Source organism: Thermobia domestica, chromosome 7, assembly GCF_964235325.1.
Source record: "Thermobia domestica chromosome 7, izTheDome1.hap1.1, whole genome shotgun sequence".
NCBI lineage: Eukaryota > Metazoa > Arthropoda > Insecta > Zygentoma > Lepismatidae > Thermobia > Thermobia domestica.
In genome coordinates, this window is record NC_137460.1 from 90,173,358 (window position 1) to 90,195,727 (window position 22,370).

Genomic DNA, 22,370 nt, shown 5'->3' on the forward strand with positions numbered 1-22,370 from the left:
GGGAGATTCTCTCGGTCCATCTTTGAAATCATTACTGAATTTGAGTATTACGCCATCTTTATTTTTCACCACATTGATTCAAATGGGAAATTATTATTATTTTTCTATTTTCTTTTATCTAAACTGGAATTTTAATGATGTGATTTTATTTATTTATACACTTAATATTAGACCTACTTAAACCTAATTACTAAATATTAAACTGGTTCAATAATCATTAGAATAACGTATATTTGTTTGAATAGTTACTCGGATTATTCAAATTATTGTTCGAATAAAGAATAATTGTTCGAATTATTATTTGAATGACGAATAAGTAATCAAATAAATACTTGAATAACGAACAATATTTGAATGTTCGAACTATTATTTGAATAACGTACAAGTGATTGAATAATTATTTGCATAATGAATAAGTGTTCAAATAGTTACTTGAATAACGAATAATGTTCAAATAATCATTTCGAGTAAAAACTAATTGTTCTAATAAAAATTATTCATTGAAAAATAGAATTTTAACCGTACAAAGAATTATTCGAACATTAGAATATGTACCTTATACACATATATTCAACATATGTTTTTTGTCTATTTGTTTATTTTTAACGTATTAGTGCGGGTAAAATCAAATAATTTTGAATTTTCGAGTTACATATTATTAAAAAAAAAAAAGAGAGAGAGAGAATATTCGAATAATTCTAACAGCGATAGTACTAACAAATGCATAGAGGAAGACCAAGCACAACTTGAGCCAGACAGCCAAACAAGCAAAATATAAAAGACCGTCTGTGTTCTATTGTGTGCAGTTCCCATTCATTTTCCCTCCTTTCCTCCGACACCACCCCCGCAAACACAGCGCAAGAGACTGATGTAGGGCCGTAGAGTTGCTTGCTAGTACATAAGCTGCTGGGGTTTGCAGAGAGTAAAGAAGGATGGGGTGGGGGGGCGCTCTCTTCCGAGTGTCTCCAGGGCTTCCGTTAGTCACTCTGCCAATGATTATTGATAAATTATTGATCACAACGACGGCAGTTGACCATCGTTGACCATGGCTGCTCACGACACAAACTGTATACAGGACCTGAGGAAGGAAATGAAGACGGCCGAAAAAAGTACAAGAGGAAATTTCACACAGTTTGCTAAATCTGATGGAGGTTCAACTTTTGTGGTCAATTGTATACAGTCACACAGATATTTCTAAATGAACACACATTTCATTATAAAAATACCAGTAGTTAGTTGTAACTAGATGGATGGTCGTCTTTGTTTCATTTGATTCTCTCCAGATTAGATCATGTCACTATCATAAGTATTCTGGTATTTCTGGCAGGCAATTGCTCGGCAGATTGAGAAGCTACCATTTATTGTGTTTTCTCGCTAATACATTTTTTCCTGACATAAGAATTCTCTTCTTTACTGTAATATCATCCATAAATTGCAATATGTACTTTGATTAGGGTGAACATCAGTGTTTTGTGATAGCATATGCACAAATCAGCCATTTATTAATAAAGTGGTTAGTATTTTTTTTTTTTTTTTTTTTTTTTTTTTGAAACCTACTTAGTTCAACACCATATAAGGTGAGCTTTGCTTAGTAGAAGTGGTGAACATCTTTCCGTATTAAATGTAGCTTCATTAATAGTATTATTGTATTTCACAAGAGTTTAACGTTAACTTTCATTATCTAGCAAATATTTTTGTAAGCTATTGATCTTTTTTTTTTTTTTTCAGTTAGCTGCTCAAAATACTGTAATATTGTCTAATTACAACTTGAGATTATTTGTTTAAAATATTAACAACTTAATCTAATTAAAATTTGAGATTATTTGTTTAAAATATTATTAAATTTTTATGCTTTTGTTTATTTTTATTGATACTACGGGAACAATTTGAGGTTCTGTGGGTCATCATCATCATCATCATCATATGTGTTCTGCCATTATTAGCAGGTCACTTGCTGCAACTGAGAAGCTTCCATACTCCACGGTCTTTCACTAACCTTTTCGTCTTCACATATGATTTTTCTGTTTTGATATCGTCCCATTAATTATAGTCTCCTTCGCCTCCTTCCTCTCTTTCCTGCTACCATACCCTCTAGCATGTCTCTCGTGATACAGTTCCTTCTTAGAGAATGCTTGTGAGGGTTATCTTTCTTTGTTTACAATTGCTGATAATAAGAAGAAATGCAAAAAAATATTATTATTATTATTATTTTCCCATTATAACTATGTATCCTCTTCTCAGGGCAGCATTCTTTCAACTTGTTTGACACAGCTTTCTACTTCTTCCTGTCCTGAGTTAAACTTTTCATTTCCCTGTATTTTGTCTTCTCTACGTCTTGTATTATTTAGTCGGTATATTTCAATCGCTGCCTTCCGCTAGACATTTCTTTCTTCTACAATTCTCTCTCTAGCTAATAGCATCCATTTCTCATAATGTGTTCAATTGTACTTAGGTAGTAGGTATATGTCATGTATATGGTATTGAAAATATGACTTACTTTTTTTTCTTCTTTTTCTTCCCACAGATCCTGGGATGAATGGTGATGTGAGCAACGACGAACATAGCACGACGAGTGACGTAGGTGCCGACGCAGATGCCGATTCCGTCGATTCGGACCGAGAGGCTCTTAATTTGGTAAGCACTTATACACGATGCAGTATTGACAATTGTAATTTGGAAATTTAAGTGCATATTAGCACATGCATTTAGCGCAGTATTGTATCTTCAGTATTCACCATGTAATTTGTAAATTTAAGCACGTAATGGTACATTCTTTTAGAAGTTTGCATCTTCACAGTATTGACAACGTAATTTGGAAATTTAAGCGTATAGTAGCACATGCATTTAGTGCAGTATTGTATCTTCAGCATTTACCATGTAATTCGAAAACTTAAGCGCATAGTAGCACATGCATTTAGCGCAGTATTGTATCTTCAGTATTCACCATGTAATTTGTAAATTTAGCGCATAATGGTACATTCATTTAGAACAGTATTGCATTTTCAGCATTGACAATGTAATTTGTAAGTTTAAGCGCATAATGACACAGTACATCTATTTCAGTATGAAAGAAAACCACATCAACTTTATTGAGTTATATCACACAGTTTTATTAGTTGCGTCCACTATATTTTGTCTAGTTCCTTATGTTATCAGTAGGCAGACTTTAAGACAAAATGATTAGTTTATTAAGTTACAGAATTCTCTGAAGGAGAGAATCAAACAAACATGTGAATAATTATTTAATGCTATTTTCTATAATTCTAAGGAGACACTTTCTCTTGTACTCTAAAATGTCCATATCTTTTTAATAAAACTGTCAAACATTGTCCTGTCCCAGTTTTGAACTCAGAATCACGTAAGTTTGTTTCTTCAAGCTTAGTCAACGAACTTAAAAAGTTCGTTACTGAATTCGGTATGTCTGTCTGTGTGTGTGTGTGTTATTCGCGATTTTTTTAATTTTGAGCCATCCATTCGATAGAGTATCAAAAACTAACTCAAACAAGTGATGAAATTTTTCGCGTCATTCTTACCGTTCTCGAGATATTGGCCAAAAATGTTCTGATTTCGGGAAATTTAAGGAGCCATGTCTCGGGAACCGTACGTCATAGAGAGATCATATTGATATTGATCAATACCTAAAAAGATAGTGAATATTTTGGTACCAAATAGTAATTAGTGGCTACTGGCTAACTGTCCACCGTTCCTCAGATATTGGTTAAAAAAAAAAAAAAAGTTCGCCTTTCGGGAGATTTAAGGAGTCATATCTCGGGAATCGTAAGTCATAAAGAGAGATGGTATTTTGCCAATTTTTCAGTTTTGAGGCCTCGATTTTAAGCATGTGTCTTCATAAAACAACATATCGTAGGATGTTTTAAGAGAACTCTTAAACAAAACATGTGGAAAAAATTTAGTACTCAAGGAAATTGTAAATGGATAGATATATTACAAGAATTGTTTAATGAGTATAATATTAAACTGCATAGAACAATTGGTATAAAGCCTGTAGAAGTTAATAAGAAAAATTAATGCTTTTTAAGTTCGTTCTGGCGATGCTCTTGGAGCATTCTCAACTGGTTTTATATTGTGACTACACTGATAAAAAATGTATGTGGCGTACGTAAAATCGTATGTTACATTTGTAAATCCTGTAGTTTTTGGACTTAACGTATAGCAAATGTATAGCTGAAAACGCATGTTTTATAATACTTTATATATGTGTTCCAACTGTGCGTATTTCCGCATGAAACAATATAGACGGTCAGGATCTCACATACAAATGGACGTATATAACATATAGCTGACGAAGGTAACATACATATATGTATGTAATATAAAAGAGACTGTTAGATATCAGACATTCTGCAACGGCATGATGTAACATCTAAGGGCAGTGTCTATGTAGCATACGGATGACGTATGTTTCATACTGATTTCCGTAGTAAGCAAGAGGATTCCGTATATTTGTACAATATAGCACTGTCCGAAGAACGGATTTTTCTCAGTGTAAAAAATACATCAAGGTTAAGCTATGCTTTAACCTAATAACACCATCCTAATCTTTATTTTTCTCCCCATAACAAAGAATACGAATTCTTTTTCTTTCCTCCCTCTTTTTGTATTTTTTTCTTCTGAACTTCTCAAGTGACCCACTCTTGTCAAATTAGATTTACTCTACGCACTTTACTTACCCACAAAAAAATCGATATTTTCGTATAAAATGTTGAAGGGAGAAAAAGGGCGTTTTTTTTTATTCACAAGAGACTCTCAATTCCGATAATAAAACAGTGCCATCCATGTTTCAATTCAATTCACGAGTTATTCCGGACGCGAGAAGGGAAAGTACAACCGTAAATGAAGAATACTAGAGACCAAAAGTAACAAGACAGTTATGCTTTCTCCTTCTCTCGGCTTGTTTAAAATGATCAAACAATTATTCAAAGTCAGAGGGGAAAAAGTAGATAAATAAATAAATGGTTCAAAATGCATATTACTACTGTGCACAAAATCATTTATCGTGTGCAAAGAAAAATGAAGAATAATGAAAGATATAAAATAGAAATATACAACAACTAGAAGAGCTGAATATATTTAAAACTATACGGAGCGGTAACGAATAAGAAAGTCAGCGAAAAATGAAAATTAAGTGAGTGGTGAAAAATGTATGTTATTACGGTGTTCAATACCATTAATCGTTACCACTAATATTGGAGAAATTAATATATATATATATCTATATATATATATATATATATATATATATATATATATATATATATATATATATATATATATATAAAATAAATAAGTAAATAAACAAACTATAATAATTGAGGATTTCCGGGTAGTAAGGGTAAACTCGACTAAAGTTGCGTACAATCTGAACGCTCGGAAATTACATTAAATTTTGAGGTGTTGAAGAGGAATAACACCTAATTGCTCTGTAGCAGCCAGTTGTCCTGCCGGTATGCATAATTTATGGAAATCGTTCCTCTTTCCCTTAGAAAATACAGTTTGAAAATAAATAGACGGTTATTTTGATCATTCAGGAAAGAAGTTTTTGTTAATTTCGCCCTCTTTTACCCGGAACGCCTCAATTCTATCCACTGTACCTCATAAAGATATGAAAACATGGATCACGTGCACACGTATGATGTGTACGATGACTGTACAGGTAAACAAAAACTTATTCAAAAGCTTAGGTTGAAATTATAAATGTTCTGTAAAGTGAATGACTCAGTAGTGAAAAAAAAAAAGTTCTTTTGGGAAAATTTATTGTATAGTATATTCCTATTCATGATGACTAGTGATTGGAATATCTAACTGAAGTTTGGAAAATCTAGTGCAATGATCATAACTTCGATTATCGGCTACACTATTATTGAGAAGTACAGCATCGTATTTCCGTTTTTCGTCGCGGTTCTTCTCCATATTTTCTCATTCCACTAACAGTAAGTTTTGTAAGATGATGAAAAAGAAAAAGTGTAAATGCAGGGTAAAAGGCGTTCAATCAAAATATTTAACTGTAAACGTTTATGACATATTACTTAGTTGAACTAAGATAACTATTCTACTTCCATGCAATCCCTTTGTTACTTGGCTTCAATAATGAGTTACTGAGCATCCAAAGTATGTGCAAACACATTAAATGCCTCTTCAGCTTGATAGTTTGAAATTAAATTGATTTGATGTTTGACTGGCATTATCATATGTGGGATGGTAAGAAGTACTGATTTACTATCTGATTATTTATTTATTTAGTTTACTATTTATTTTCCATTACACAAAGCTTTAAAGTTGTAATCTCATATGTTAATTAGAGACCTGTTATTGGCTAATTGTTGCAAGAAAAATTGCAATGGAATCTGTGAGTATCAGAATTGACAAAACATAACTTCTTAATTAAATGTTTAATGAATTGGATACCTGGAAATACTGTTACTACTAATAATAGTAATAGCAGAAAAATAAATTAGTGCATCAAAAAGGTGAAATTGCAAAGCAACAATATATAGTCAGTTTTAATCTCAGTTCTCTGTTACATGATGGATTGGATCACCTTTGTATGTATCTTAAAATCATGTTTCTCCAGGCACTACGGCATGCACCAACTATCACAGTACAAGATTGAATTCTTCTCAAATCTTGCTGCGAAGTTCAGCTATATTGTGTATTTTGAAGCCTTGGCCCTCTGGAAAAATTCATGTTGTATAAACCTAGAGATTTGAGAGGCCACACTATTGGTCCAGGTAGTGTGATTTAACAACTAGAGCATTTTTTCGTTTACCTAGCTGCTAACAGCGACACCATAATGTGATGTTTTTGCTGTCAAACCAGCTGATTCATATTTCTCATTTACGTTGTGAGGAACTTGCATTTCCTGATGCTCCTAGTAACTCTCTGTCCTGTAACTGATACTTCAAAGAAGGGACCGATTAAGCAATCGTTCGTAATAGAATGTATCAAAATGAATAACAGTATAATCTCTACCGATTCCATTTCAGTATTTTATCTTGCTTTATTTCTACATCTTTACGTCTATTTTGTAAAATTGTTATAACAATAATTCCACTTCTTCGCCATCCCTTATTATTGCTAAATTGACGAAATTCTTTATGAAAGATATATTTAATTAAAATTTTTATCAAATTCTTCATATAGGTAACTGATGTTTCCCAAAGGCATTCCAACGGCTCCGTGACGTCATCATCCCCGAGCACAGGAGTCACTTCATCGCTTAGCCAAACGACCCCAAATGGCCAGCTGGGTAGCGGAAACCTCGGCGGGCCAGCGACGGCGGCAAGCGTCCAGGCTGCCCTAGCAGCCATCCAAGCGGGTCAACTATCTCTCAATCAGGTACTTAAGCTTTGTATTTACAAAACTGAATCAAGAAACTACGTTTCAAATGTGTTTATTATTATTATTAGAATATCAAAATGAAGAATTCAGCTATTCAGTTAGTGATCAACATTTTTAACTCTATAATCATTGAAATTTGCTTATTATTGCACGTCAAAAATAAAGTTTAGTAAGGTTTAAAAACTTGAGGTCCAAAGATAAGACATCGTCCAATTTAATATATTTCGTTCAGCTAAACAAAATAATATGGGTCAGTGTAAAATTTATATGCGTAGTTTTTGAAAAAAAAAATCTTACTTTGTAAGCCTAAAAATTGATTCAGAACTATAGCCAGGCCGCTATTAAGTTGTAACTGATACTGAGGTATCTTCTTATCAATCTTTTTATTATAACACTAGTAAGAATACAGTATACAGTGTGATTGTTGAGATGTTGTCTAAAGTTATGATTAAATCTTAGAACTTTAATTTTTGTTTCATATAATATTGGTCAAAGATAAGGTATTTATCAATCAATAGATTATATCAAGTTAAACAAAATGACATGCTTGAGGCTAAATTCTGATGCGTGGTTTTCGAGAAACTAATTGTTATGAGGTAAAGAAAAAAGTAAGTTGCTCGTAGTGCATCCGGTACAGTTGATAGTTTTTAAGTTCTTATTCTGATAGAATAGATTTATTTTCATATGTATTGTAAATGAATACATACACATGCATTAGCAAATTGTATCTATTGTTGTGTTGATTTCTCTTACCAGTATCACATATATTCCTAACAGTGGCACAGTACTCATGACAGTGAAACACACACGCACACTTCTAACAGTAACGATCATACTACAGGGTGTCTATGAAGTCAAGCAATCCGAATTTTGAAGCATCAGAACTTGTGAACCATAAGTGCAAATGAAATGAAACTCCCACCCAAGTTCCTGATTTCCTGATCCCTGCTTTTTCCCGTTCCGTGCAAAAAAATTTCTTCATCATCATCTTTTTCTGGCATTCATGAGGATGAATGTCGAATCCCCATCCTACAGTTTACTATATCTAAAAATTATCTACAAAGACAGACCTAACCTAATTGGGAGTACCATTTCATTCGCACTTAGGGTCAAAAAGTTCTGATGCTCCAATGTTCGGATTATGTGATTTTAAGGACATCTTGTACTTGTAAACTAGACTAGAAAAGAATGTGTGATTAATGTAAACACTGTGCTGTGCTGTGATTGTTATCTGTGTAGAATTCGTGATAAACCTTGTGTAATTGTAGGTGCTGCCTATCTTGCAGTTGATGAGTTTGGGTGCCCAGAGCCCGCAGTTGTTCCTCCAAAATCAATTGGCTGCAGCGGCCGCTGGACAAATTCCTGTGTCATCATCACTGCCAAATTTATCTGCTCTCGGACCGCAGGAATTGCAGGTAAAAAATCATATTGCTACAACGTACAAAAACCTAGACAAATTTTATAAATGCACTAAAATACTGCCTAGGGCATATACTAAATTATAAACTTAACATATGTTCTTTATGTTATGCATGGTAAATAAATACATACATATGTATATGTTAATGAAAGAAGGAAACTACCGATTTAAAATTATTTTTACACACCAGATCCTGTGTTGGTGTGAATTCAATAACACACAAAGGGTGAAAAACTAAATGACTGGACTGTGACTCGAATCCGGGATCTCGAGCATACCGTGCCAATGCGTTAACCACTACATAGCCAATCATATACGTACGTTCTTTGAAGAAAGAATATCAGTAATATCATAGACATACGAAAATCAAAATGTGATAAACCTTATATAATTATCTGGAGTGTTAAATATATAATAAAATTAATAAATGCAATGATGCTTTCGATCGTCTAAGAACCATTATCAGAGTGGAGAATAGCTGAAAATAAGTTTAAAAAAGAAAGCTAAAAAAATATGTCAAATTATGTGAAAATTTGAGTATACTACTGAATGTTATGATAATGATCTTATAAGTATCTTTACTTCGATTTTGTTTCTGAGAATTCTTCTTGTCTTTAGTATGAGAGAGATCCCTGTTTTATTCTCGATAGGAGTATATGTGGTTTAAAATCCTTGTTGAAACTGGATATCCATGTTTTATATGACCTCTGTGCTATATATATATATATAAAACTAGGGGGGAATAGCCAGAACTCAGACTATGATAGGTACACCATTAGCTTACTATAAACTTTCAAAAATATAATAGCTAAAAATATTTTTGTCACTCAAAAAACTGGGTGCCTAGACCCCCATATCCCCAGGCTAAATTTGCCACTGCAATGAGGGCCAGTCGAAGCAAAAGTACATGTCTATAACCTAAATTTCATCCATTTTTTCTTAATTTGGTCAATACTCTTATGATTAAAGTTTCGAATAATTCAATATTCGAATATCTGAATAATATGTACCTCTAATGTTCATTATTCGAGAAAAAGTTGGTATTTGAGTTATTGTTCGGATAATAAATAATTATTGGTATATTGAAAACAAATGCTTAGATATTCGAATAAGAACAGCAGAAAAGCTATTTGACTACCGAATAGACTTTTTTTATCAGTTTTCTGAAACTAAGAGAACACCATTTTCTGCAAATCATGGTAAACTACGACTAAATTTCTTTGGAAGTGAAGAACATATAGGGATAAGCATATAATTTTTACTATGACCTCATACCATGTAAGAGATAAAGACAATAGCATAGTTTCCTAAAGTTTTGATAAAGAACTTGATTATTAACAGGTAGCTCTTTCTCTCCGTTTAGTCGACTTTACTGTTATTTTGACTAGGCAGGTTTGTATACAGGGTGTTACAAAAGTTTATGACAATATTTTGGGAGTACATTTCTCACATCAAAATAAGAAAGAAAAAAAATTTAAAAAACCTGTAGTCGGAAGTGCATACTTTCGTAGTTATAAGGTGCCGAAATCGTGAAAAAAATGACTTTAAAGGTCCATAGTTCCACTACTATAGGACCGATCGTAGTCGGGTCAAGACATCACTGAGAAACTAGTATGTGAACTATCCAAATATTCATCTTCCAGAACCTACGGTACTTGCAGAATCATTTTTAGAGAGACTGTTTCTGAGTACTTGATCACTCACTCTCCACCTGCCTCTCTAAAAGATTGGTGTCAAAGTACTGGAGCATTCTTAAAACATGGATATTTGGATACTTCACATACCAGTTCCTCAGTGATGTCTTGACCCGATTACGATAGGTCCCATAGTAGTGGAGTTATGAACCTTTAAAGTCCACTCGTTTCACATTTTTGGCACCTTACAACTCCGAAACTATCCACTTTTGAGCACAGTTCTCAATATGAACTTCTTTCTTATTTTGATGTACGGAATCTGTCCCCTAAATATTGTGACACATTTTTTTTTAATACCCTGTATATACATTTACCCTCTAGCTTCTTTGCACTAAAATTAATTAATCACCACATTATTTGAATGGCCATATTATTGTCTATAAATCATAGTAACAATATTACCTACTTTCAGTCTTACTTTTGTATTATACTCCACCTCTTTTTTTTTTTTTTTTTTTTTTTTATTGCATTAAATGAGAAGGCGACTCGCAATTAAAATTTTCTTATTTTATTGTTGATAGGCATTGCAGCAAGCTCTACAACAACATCAACAGACGTTGCAGCAACAGTTACAGCAGTTTGTGTTGTTCCAGCCAGGCGCGGCAGCACAATTACCAGCACAAACACAACTGTTTCTGCAAAATCAGGTACGTTAGTACTGAAATATGAATGTTAAAACATTAGGTTATATTTATCGAACATATTTTTTTTTGTAAATAATATGTTACATAGTTGAAATCAAATTCCGATCAATATTTCATTCATGTATTCTTACTAATGCATTCATTATTAATGCATTATTTTGTTTTGATCCTGCGCACCATAGATAACCTCTGTTATTTATCTTTATCATGCTTACTATAGATTACATTAGTTGTTTATACGTACAGTGACGACTCATGAGGGAAATAACATTGGTAAAAATTACAATTATATGCCAAGGGAATAAAACTTACTTAATGCTCTAATACTTGTATGCAAAAACTGGGACCATAGATGAGTTTTTTTTACCTTAGCTTGTAACGGTAAAATAGTGTAAAACTTTTACCGATGTGACCTCCCGCAGGAGTCGCCACTGGCTCCATGCCATACCATATACAAACTTCAGTTGCTCATTTTTTTCTTTTCTGTCCTACGTACAATACACGACATTAGTTGTTTAATTTATTAATGCAATTCATTCTGTAGGTAGCTTTAGTTGTTTAATTTATTACTGTCCTTGGATGACAAATATTTCGGTAAAAGTCTCGTTACTACTCAAATAATGTTTTCTCTTTTCATTATGATTGTAATCTGGTATATATATAAAAAAAAATCTCAAAGGAAAATGAATTGAAACATTCTACGTAAAATGTTAAAGTAATTAACACTTTAAGTATTCAGAATTCTGAAATACCTAGTTATAGGACACTCTTAAAGTCTTTAGAAATGATTCTGATTCTTCCTACTAAGTGGTAGATTCAATTATTAATTTTCATTCAATTGTCAATGTATGTTTAGAAACATGTTTTTATCAAAGTATTCTTTATAAATATTTTTTGATAATCTGACAAAAACGTTTTATTTTAATTTCATTGGTAGTGAATACGTTGATACTTTACAAACAAAAATAGATTAGTCATTCACATGAAACATTGGGTTCTGTGGTAAAGTCATCAGAGGTTCCTAACTGTAGGCTTATGCTTACTAATATCTATGAATCTTTTCACATGTCTTCGGAATTTCCCAGAATTTCTCATATAACACTGACGAATTTATTGAATTTTACTTTAGTTTTCCATTGACTTGTATTAACGAATTAAGCTGTAATAGAAAATGTATAATTAATGTTTCATGAAAGCAACGTAGATTAAATGTAGATGGGTAATGTTTGAATTTCTACGTTATTTGTGGATGGAAGTTAGGAAGCGGCAGTACTCTTAATCAACAGTCTTGGTATGGTCATCTTCTTCAGTTGCCAATCCGAAGATGGGTTTGGAGCAGCTCTTCAGGCGTTTCGACCTTGTGCTAACCTCTTCAAGATCAAACAGTTGGAGCAGCTGATGTCTTTCATTACTTGGTTGCTGAATTTGTCGGTGGTCTCTCGTATTTCTGCTCTCGACTGTGCGCTCGGTGATAGTATTACTCCATCGTGTCTCAGAAGGTTACCTATCCACATGATTCTTATTTTTCATAGTATTTTCCACAAACACTGCTTCGCCTCGCCAGCCCTCCTCAATCTATTTTCGATAGTCACTTTGTCAACCCAGGAAATTTTCAATATACGTCGGTAACACTAGTACTCGATTGCCTCTATCCTTCTCTTCTCTTTGCTGAATGTCTCAGTTTCACTGCTATATTGTAACACACTCCAGACAAAGGTTTTAAGATTTTTTCTGAGGCACAAGTCAGTTGTTATTGGAAGTGAATATGGTGCGGTTCTTGTTGTTGGCAATCTTTGGTTGATGTACGTGCTTACAATTTCCTCCTTGGTTCTCCCATCTGATGTTATTTTGCTTCCAATGTAGGTAAAGGAGTTCACACTGTCAAGTCGGTCTATTCCCAAACCATACATAGACGTTGTGTCATATCTGAAGACCGTCAGTATCTTTGTACTCCTTCTATTCAGTTTTCATGTTATATCTAGAGCTGAGCGCTCCATTGCCTCCATCGAGGTCGCTTCATCACCATTGAGAGTGTCGCTTCAAATTGGTCTGTTCCCTGCCAGCATGGCTATCCGCTGTCCATGTACATTCACTCCACCAATTCCTCCAAGTCTCTCTCTCTTCTCGTCCAGCACTCTTTGTTATGTAGGCGTTGACAAATCCAGGAGAGAATGAACTAGCTTGTCTCGCTCCTTGTCTGATACTAGCCTCCTCTTGATGATCATTACACCTTATAACTGCCACCTCTTCTTTATACAAGTTCTACACTATTCTCCTGTCTGTGTTTTTCTCCTGTCTGTTTCAGCACTGGAAAAGGGTGTTCCAACTGACCTACCAAAAGGCTTTTCTAGATCTACAGATACAGGATTGGTATGATAACCTTTATATATGTCAGAAATCTTGACACAGTCGTTGAAATAGTTTCAACGTAAAATGGATCATTTTACAACGAACTATATTAGTGTAAAGAACCAACATTTAGTTATAATTATCAAAAGAAATATCATAAACAATTAAAACTGATAAATTATGGATATATTGTTGTTTATGATCGTATCATGGTAATGTATTCAGAAGAAATTCGATGATTATTCAGTAGTTTAACTACAAGGTAAATACAATAAACAACATATATATATATTCATTTTAGACTTATCCCTTATTTCTACACATTTTAGTTTTCTGTACAATGACAAATTGTGCGTAGATGTAAAGCACACATGTTCTATAATAAGTAATAATAAAAACAAGAAATAATGAAAATTATGAATACTACCATTATGGTATGTAATATCAATTATGCGCTTTATATTATAGTGAATGTATATCATGATAAAATACACTAGTGTGTTTTACGTTTATTAAAGTATTAAGATGTTTTACAATCAAAGGAGTGATATATTTAACTTGTAATTTTTACTGGCAACAAATCTGTACCTCACAAGTCGTTTAGAGACCAGTAAAAACGCTACAGGTTAAACTTCAAAGCTAATTTTAGAAATATTTCAGAAAGCAAAAAAGGGAAAGAAAACGGAAACCTACATAATTTTATCTGGGGCCAATGGATTTCTTTTAGGCAAAAAGGCAAACATTGAAGTTATAATAGTGGGACATATTTTTCTTTCAAAAATTCTAGGTATCATATTTCTTTACAAATCTAAGAAAAAAAATTACTTATTTATTATATGCTTTGTTCATGACCTCGAGTATTAATAGGTAAGGGAAGGGAAGATGATATTATCTTTAAAAGAAAAGCTTGTTTTTGTAAATAATTTCAGCGGCTCTTTCAGGGACTAGTTCAACAGAGCCTCGCACACCAAAATCTACAATCGCGGGGCGTTGTAGTGTCACAATCTCATTCTCAAACATCGCAGGTAATTTGAAGATAGGATACTTTTACTATATATTTGTATCTTGATGTTGTCAACAGTTTCTTTAATGTTCAGAATTCCTTTCCCTTCAACATTCCAGACGCACCCAAACATGAACATGCATGGAACGTTTTTGTTAAGTTATTTATTTTTACAATTTTAATTTAAGATTGTTAGAATAGGTTTTGATAACGATTTTTAGATGGTTATATATATGCAATGAATATTCAAAGTATATCGTACAAATAAAATAATTAATGATAGATGAATTAAAATATATGTTGCATTGCATGCATTTAATTAAAAGAGAAAAATACAAAAGAATTCGAGGATTTATAGAAAATACATATAAACTTGTCTAAGCACATGAACATAAAAAGTAAGTAAAAGACAAGGGCGAAAGATAGAAACTAATTTCAGTTACAAACAACCATTAGTAATAACAGAATGGAATAATAGTAAGTTTTAGGTGCTAAAATGAACGGGTGCAAATAATTTAGTCCTAGATAAATAAAGTTTTCGAAAGATAAGAAACGATGATTACGGTCTTTATTAAAGTTTTGAGTATATTTGAAATTATCTTTATCAGAATTGTTGTTAATATAAAGTTAATTCATTAACACGAAAATATGGAGTAGATTTCAATTTCTGCAAGTGAAATTGGCACTAAATAGAGTGAAATCTTAATTAAGTACAAAATGTAATTAAAATAGCTGAAATTAGCTAAAAAATACTATAAATGTGTTTTAATAATTTCAAAATAAAGAAGCAATTTTGGTCTTCAACAAATCTCAGCTTTCAAATTTAACTTTTAGTATAGATCTCTATAAAGAATGAAAAAATTGATTTAACTAAGTACTACCCTGGTATTGTCATGTGTGAATTCATGAATTGATTTTAAGTAAGCACTACCTTGATATATCCATGGGAGAATTCTTAAGTTGAAATATATTTTATTTGATTATGAGCTCTTTTCTGATAGAAAAAGAACATGAAATTTCTTGCTGCATCATACTTTTGATTGTAAAACATCAGTAATACTCAGTGAATATGCATTTTTCTAAGCATGGATTTCTGTATAGAAATTTTTATTTCCTTTAAAATAAATGTTAACTTGAAATTAAATTTTTGCTTTTGGAATTTTCTTTATTTTTAGATTAGAAGTAGTATTCTAAAGTTGATTTAATTCTACAAATCTGATTTTTTTAAAAAACAATTTAGAGAGAAGTGGATGTTACGTTACTTTAGACTTTCTTTAATGCTTTTTCTGTAAAGAATAATAGTTTTTTTCCCTTTCTTTTAATATTAAAGTTTCTTAACACAAAAAGAGTGAAAACTGACTGACTGGACTAGGACTCGAACTCGGGATCTCCTCTTTCATTAATATCTATATGAAATCGCAACCGTCGTAGGTGCTCAATATATGAACACAGAAATTGTCTAAGCACAGCAGTGGTCTGTTGCACAACCCACGTGGTTCGAATGGAGAGCACCGACTTCGAGAATGAGAGAGTGAGTGACTGTTCTGGGAAGTGGACTGGGTGGTGTAGTAATAAGCGCATCGGTACGGTATGCCGGAGGTCCTGGTCCAGACAGTTACTTTTTCACTCAGGATCTGGTGTGTTAAAAAAAATCAGTTGTTCCCTCTTTCGTTAAAATCTATATAAAGTTTCTTAGTTCATTACTGTTAAAATACAATGTGTTACCCAGAAGGATAATTCATGGTTCACTTTTAGAAATTATGTTTGCATTTTTTGTGTGTGACCGAGAGAGATTATGTTCAAAAATAGGAATAGAACAACTTTCTGATTTCGTATTACTAAGCAAATGGTAATATAGCCTTTTGATACATAATAGTATCATGAATTATGGACCACAGGTACAATCCTATATCCTATTTACATTAAACATTATTGTACATAATGTTAGAATACATGAAAATTTCTTATAAAATGAATAAAATAGAATAATGCAAAAGCTTACTTCAACTGATTATCAGCAAAAAACTGAAACTACCGTCATCAATAGATATATTTCGGACAACAATTTGTTCCATCATCAAGACAAAGGAAACGAAGGGGAAAAGCGAAACACAAAGATAAAATTTACATTGAGATGAATAAAACAGAGAAACAAAAAAATTCTAAAAAAAATTACTCTAGAATACATCAGGCATTCTATCATGGAAGTTTTTATTATAAATAACATTGATGGTTACTGTTGTTTGTAGGTGAACATTTTTAGATATTTTAGTATATTAGGTTGTAAACAAGAACAGCTAAAAATGTTGCACGAAAAGACTTCAATTCAATGTATGTAGATAGCTATGATCAGAGTTTTTATTGTAAATAACAGTAATGACTATTTTTGCTTTCCGCGAACATTTTACTTATGGTAGTCCAAACATATTAGATTGCAGCAGCTTTTTTTAGTAGAATATTTTTGTTTGTTCTTTTGTATTCTACTTTTACACGCCTCAATATGATTTTCGGGACATATTTGTTACATTGTATTGTTTACTAAGATAAGATTTGTTCAAATGGACTATACGTATATAATTAAAATTATTTGTAACCGGTGCAAATCCGAATACTCAGTATTGCGGATCATTCGCAATTTACTATATCCACATTTATCTATTCATTCATTCCTAAGTTGTAGGCCTACGTCTCATATAGTTTCGCTGCAGCAAGGGACGTTGAACTAAAAGAATCAAATCAATCAAATCGAATGAAATCACTCATGTGGATATTGGAGAATGTAATGGAATGTTTTTCCAGTGACGATATGCTTTTAACCCTAAAATTCAGAGCATATTAGTGTATATACAGTATACTCACGAATATCCGGCTCGCGACTTTCCAGCCTAGTTTTCTTTTATCGTAAATCAATGAGAAAGGCAAGGCGTTGCATTGGCAACATTGCGAAGGCATTGGAAGTGGGCGTGAGGTGTAGGAACCCTTAGATGACAGGAAAAATCTCATCTCACATTCGGAAGGGCTCAAGATGATAGAGGCAACGTTGCAGTATATCAAATAGCAGGAAGAAGCGACGAAAGGTGGTCTAATCTGTTTGCGTAAGTGGAGGGACATCGCGAAAGAGAGCTAAAATGCAGAAGGAGTCATCTATTAAGGATTTTTTCAAAAACTAAAAAGTGTAAGTTCTGACTCTTATCTTTGGGCTACTTTTGCATATCTGTGTACTGTAAAATCAGTTTGAGTCAATTTTTTTAAGAATCAGGCCTACGATTTACGTTAATGCTTTGTTTATGTTAAAATGTGAACAGTTTACCTATACTGTACATATTCTTTAACTTACTTTTTCTCTAATAAATTCTTGAAACACGCAGTGCAGTACATAAAAATTTATAAACTACCAGCACAGAGCCAAATAAGAAGTGAGAAAATACGTATTGTATTATAATAGTAAGTTTTGGTACAAAAACTTTGTCTTCTGGTATTGGTGGAACAAAGAAATAAGTTCATAGTACTCCGGCCTATCCTGTTTATATATATATATATATATATATATATATATATATCTGAACTGCCCTTCGGATACTCAGAAGACTACTGTACATGTTGTATTTTTCAGTGAAGTTATGCTTTTGACACAATCTAGTAGAATACCAACATACACCAGCTTACTTAAACCATCATGTTATATCCTTTCAGTAGGATCTTGAGTAAATTTATTTCTCTCATCGGTATTATTTGCTAATTTAATTCTAACGTTCTTGTGACAGGTCCAGCAAGCAGTAGCCCAGGCTGCCCAGCAACTTCAACAACTCCAAAAACATCAGCAGCATTTACAGCAGCAACAACAGCAACATCAACATCAACTTCATCAACATCACTCGCAACAAAGTCAGCATCATCATCATCATCAACAACACCAGCATCAAACCTCACATCATCCATCCTCGCAACAGACGCAATCCTCGATGCCCCATATCAAAACTCCGTCATCCAGACTACTCGAACCTCCGCCCGAAGAAACCACCGACCTAGAGGAACTGGAGCAATTCGCAAAGACTTTCAAACAGCGTCGGATAAAACTCGGTATGTCAAGTATTAACATACTTTTTTTCTTTTCTTTCTCTCTTTTCCCCTTTCTTTCTTTCTTTTTCTTTTTTTTTTCTTTTTTTTTTTAAATTACTGTTTTTGGATGAAATTTTGCAAAATTACATGTTTCAAGAATGATCGCTGCACATTTATCTTTTCGCTTGTAACTTTGGTGGTTCTTAATTTAGGGAAGGAAAGCGCAGTTAACCCTTACATTTCGTTGGAAGTAGAACTTTTTTCCATTATCTTAAGCTTGTGCGTTAGAGAATGATCTTAAAGTTCGGTAAGAGTGTTGTGATTGCGTGTATCTAGATAATGGTGTGGTGAAGGCAATTGCTTGAAAAAGATGCGCTCTGAAGCTTTTAAACAGAAACCATAATGGTGAGTACAAAGGAATCATAGTACAAACATATGAGGAACAAACTATACCTAAATGAATTTCTATAGTATAGACCAAAGCTAAACACAGCGAGAATATTGTGGATTGTAATCCTAAACATTTTCACACTTACATTGGATACAATTACATTTTAAGTCTCTGTACTAGGAACTTTTACGTAAAATGTCCTTTCTCTGAGATTTTTGTTGTACATGTATCAAAAGCATGGATTTAGTTGTCTTTTTTTTATATAAAAAAATAAGATTCTTAAACAACTTGTTCTGAGATCATACGGAAACGGTAAGAAAGGAAGAAAATACGGAAGTGGTAACAAATAATGTTACCGTACCAATTTATATTGAACATGATAATCTGTGTACAAAGAGTCAGTAAAAAATTTCAAATAGTGAAAAAAATAAAGGTTGCTTTGATGTAAGGTTGGAAACTTTGATTTCATTTAACCTTTTCGTTCTATACTGTCTTCAAGTGTTGTCAATGTACAATTTTGCTTAAAGAAATTCAATACCTGTGCCATTTTTAGTCCATTGATTTGTATGGATTTCTACCTTCTTTGAAATGAACGGAAATGTTCAGTTTTTTAATTGTTCCATTTTTTGATTCAATTGTTCTGATTTCTTCCTCCTTTGAAATGAACAGAAATCTTTTTAATTGATCGATTTTTCTGATTTCTTCCTTCTTTGAAATTAACGAATTTTTTTTTTAATTGTTAAATTTTTCTGATTTCTTCTTGAGATCAGTGTTTCCTTCCTCCATGGAAGTTAAATATGCTTGCATATAATTTTAATGTTTAGTGATTAAATTTAAATAATTTTACATTTATATACAATACAAATTTATTTTAATTAAAGCAAAAGTCAATTTAAAGAGGAAAGCAATAAAATCATATCCTTAAAATTCTAGTTCATTTCAAAGGTAATAATAATAATAATAATAATAATAATAATAATAATAATAATAATAATAATAATAATAATAATAATAATAATAATAATAATAATAATAATAATAATAATAATAATTATTATTATTATTATTATTATTATTATTATTATATAATTCCCATATAAATGATTGGGCTAAAACATAAAATGGGCATAGGTACTTAATAACGTTGATATGCAGATCCCTATTATGAACATAAAAAAAAAGTATGAAAGAGCTGACCTTCATCCCAGTACTAAGAAAGAACCCAATGAATCTGTTTTTTAAACATACATGTCCGGGGATTCTTACAAAAGTGATCTCAAATTTGGAATATAAATAAATATAAATATCTCAACTTAAAGTAATTTGTTTTTCGTAACTTCATGGACAGATATGTTTGAAAATAATTCCATTGGAGTCAGGATCCTCAAGTTAGTATTGAAAGCACAACTAGAAATTTTTCCAAGCTTGAGCATTTTTTATATTTATTTATTTATTTGTTTTTAGGAGTTATGACTGATACAGTTTTACCTTCAAAAATCAGAGTTCAAACTTCGAAATAATAATAAACGTTCTTTTGTTGTAAAGTTAGTTTAACTATTGAGTTCTTGTGAAGGAAATTTAACGTTTGAATCATTATATTTTGACATTTCTATATCACATTAGAAACATCAAACAAATCACAAGAAGTCTTATATTAACTATCCAACTCTTTTTCAGGTTTTACGCAAGGAGATGTAGGTCTTGCAATGGGGAAGCTGTACGGAAACGACTTCTCCCAAACAACTATATCAAGGTTTGAAGCATTGAATCTATCTTTTAAAAATATGTGTAAATTGAAACCGTTATTACAAAAATGGTTAGAGGATGCGGACAACTCACTTAATAACCCCAACTCTCTCACTAACCCTCTTACGACTCCGGAAGCTATCGGCAGAAGACGGAAAAAGAGGTAAGTTAGAGTATGTCATAACTAGAGACCGGATGTTTAGGCACTAAAAAACATAGAAAATATTCAGGCAAATAGGCACTTAAAATTTAAGAAAATAGGCACTAAAATGAACTCGAAATAATAGAGATAAATACTCAAAACAATTAAAAAAAATAATTTCAAATTATAGATAATGTTCAAAGAATATAGAAACATACATGTTTGTTAATATTTTCTTTTACTGTATATATATATATAAAAAGGAAGCTTGATATATATCCCATGTATATTTGGTAAATACATTCTCTTAAGCACTTTATCACTACACGTAACAATCCAAATTTTATACACTTATCAATACACATATCAGCCTAAAGTTTTACAGCACTTTACCAGTACACATAGCAGTCCAATGTTTTACATCTTATCACTACAAACAACACTTATAGTTCTCGGAAGAGACAGAATCCTTTCTTGAAATACTAAATTACATATTTTATCCCCAATAAAGTCTTATTTTGAAGAAAACGCATAGAAATGCAACGTTAGGCACTAAAGCAATTATTTAGCCAGGAATGGGCAAAATAGACAAAATAAAATTGGCTTTTGGAAAATATAAAACCTCACCTGAACTTTCAAACGTTATTTTTGATCATATCTTTAATATTAAAGAATAGACATTTTGCCTAACATCCGGTCTCTTGTCATAACTTCGACCCTTTCTCGTGCTTTATAATTGAAAACTTAATGTCATAATTGAGATTCTTGTTCATATCCTTTATAGTACGGAAGATGTAACGTTGTTGGCTTCCCGCGAAAAGTTGTAGTGACGTTTATGTAAGGTTGCCAGCTTGGTTACTCGTGGCTCGCTGAGCGCAGCAGATGGTTGAGGTTGAGTGACCTTGCGATGAGTAAGTTAGGCAAATCTGAAAGGTAGTGATTCGCTATCCTCTTACCACACCCTCAGTGACGAGCAGGTCCAAGCGCGGGAAGCCAACGACGTTATATTTTCTGGACTATAGTTAAAGAATGAATATGTTTCGATTAAGATTCTTGTTCATGTCTTATAATAAAAAAAAAAAAAAATAAATAAATAAAATAAAAAAAAAACACACCTTTTAATCAACGGGAGGAGACACATGTTTGTGCTGAATACACTCAAACTTTGAGAATCTGGTTTGAGGAAAGTAACAAAATTGATATTATTATTGTTATCAAGTATTTGTAAAAGAAAATGAATTTGTAATCTCGAAAATTACTTTTCCTAAAACAATTTCTCATCATCTCCATTTATAAATAGATAAACAAATTAATAAATATTATTTGCAGTTTACTTAAATTAACGTAATGTTGTTTTATCTTTACTATTTTATTTATTTATTTCAGGACAAGTATAGAGAGCAGTGTTCGGGTTGCGCTAGAGAAAGCATTTCTTCAAAATCCTAAACCTACCTCGGAAGAAATCGCTATGTTGGCTGAGAGCTTATCCATGGAGAAGGAGGTGGTCAGAGTATGGTTTTGTAATAGGTAAGCAATGCCTATGCCTTGACTTTTTAAAAACTT

At 32.3% G+C, this 22,370-nt stretch overlaps 1 protein-coding gene across 5 annotated transcripts in view; it reads left to right on the plus strand.

Moving 5' to 3' along the window:
• Positions 1–22,370, plus strand: part of LOC145690279 (uncharacterized) — a 363,538-nt gene that overhangs the window by 326,473 nt on the left and 14,695 nt on the right. For 2 of the 5 annotated variants that reach the window (XM_081765031.1, XM_081765029.1), the window contains 8 exons: positions 2,525–2,634; positions 7,162–7,356; positions 8,628–8,774; positions 10,995–11,120; positions 14,408–14,491; positions 18,234–18,549; positions 20,597–20,828; positions 22,194–22,334. In XM_081765031.1, coding sequence (XP_081621157.1) covers positions 2,525–2,634; positions 7,162–7,356; positions 8,628–8,774; positions 10,995–11,120; positions 14,408–14,491; positions 18,234–18,549; positions 20,597–20,828; positions 22,194–22,334 — 1,351 coding nt within the window. The remainder of the gene's footprint in view (positions 1–2,524; positions 2,635–7,161; positions 7,357–8,627; positions 8,775–10,994; positions 11,121–14,407; positions 14,492–18,233; positions 18,550–20,596; positions 20,829–22,193; positions 22,335–22,370) is intronic. The other 3 variants (XM_081765030.1, XM_081765034.1, XM_081765032.1) reach the window with 3 other exon arrangements.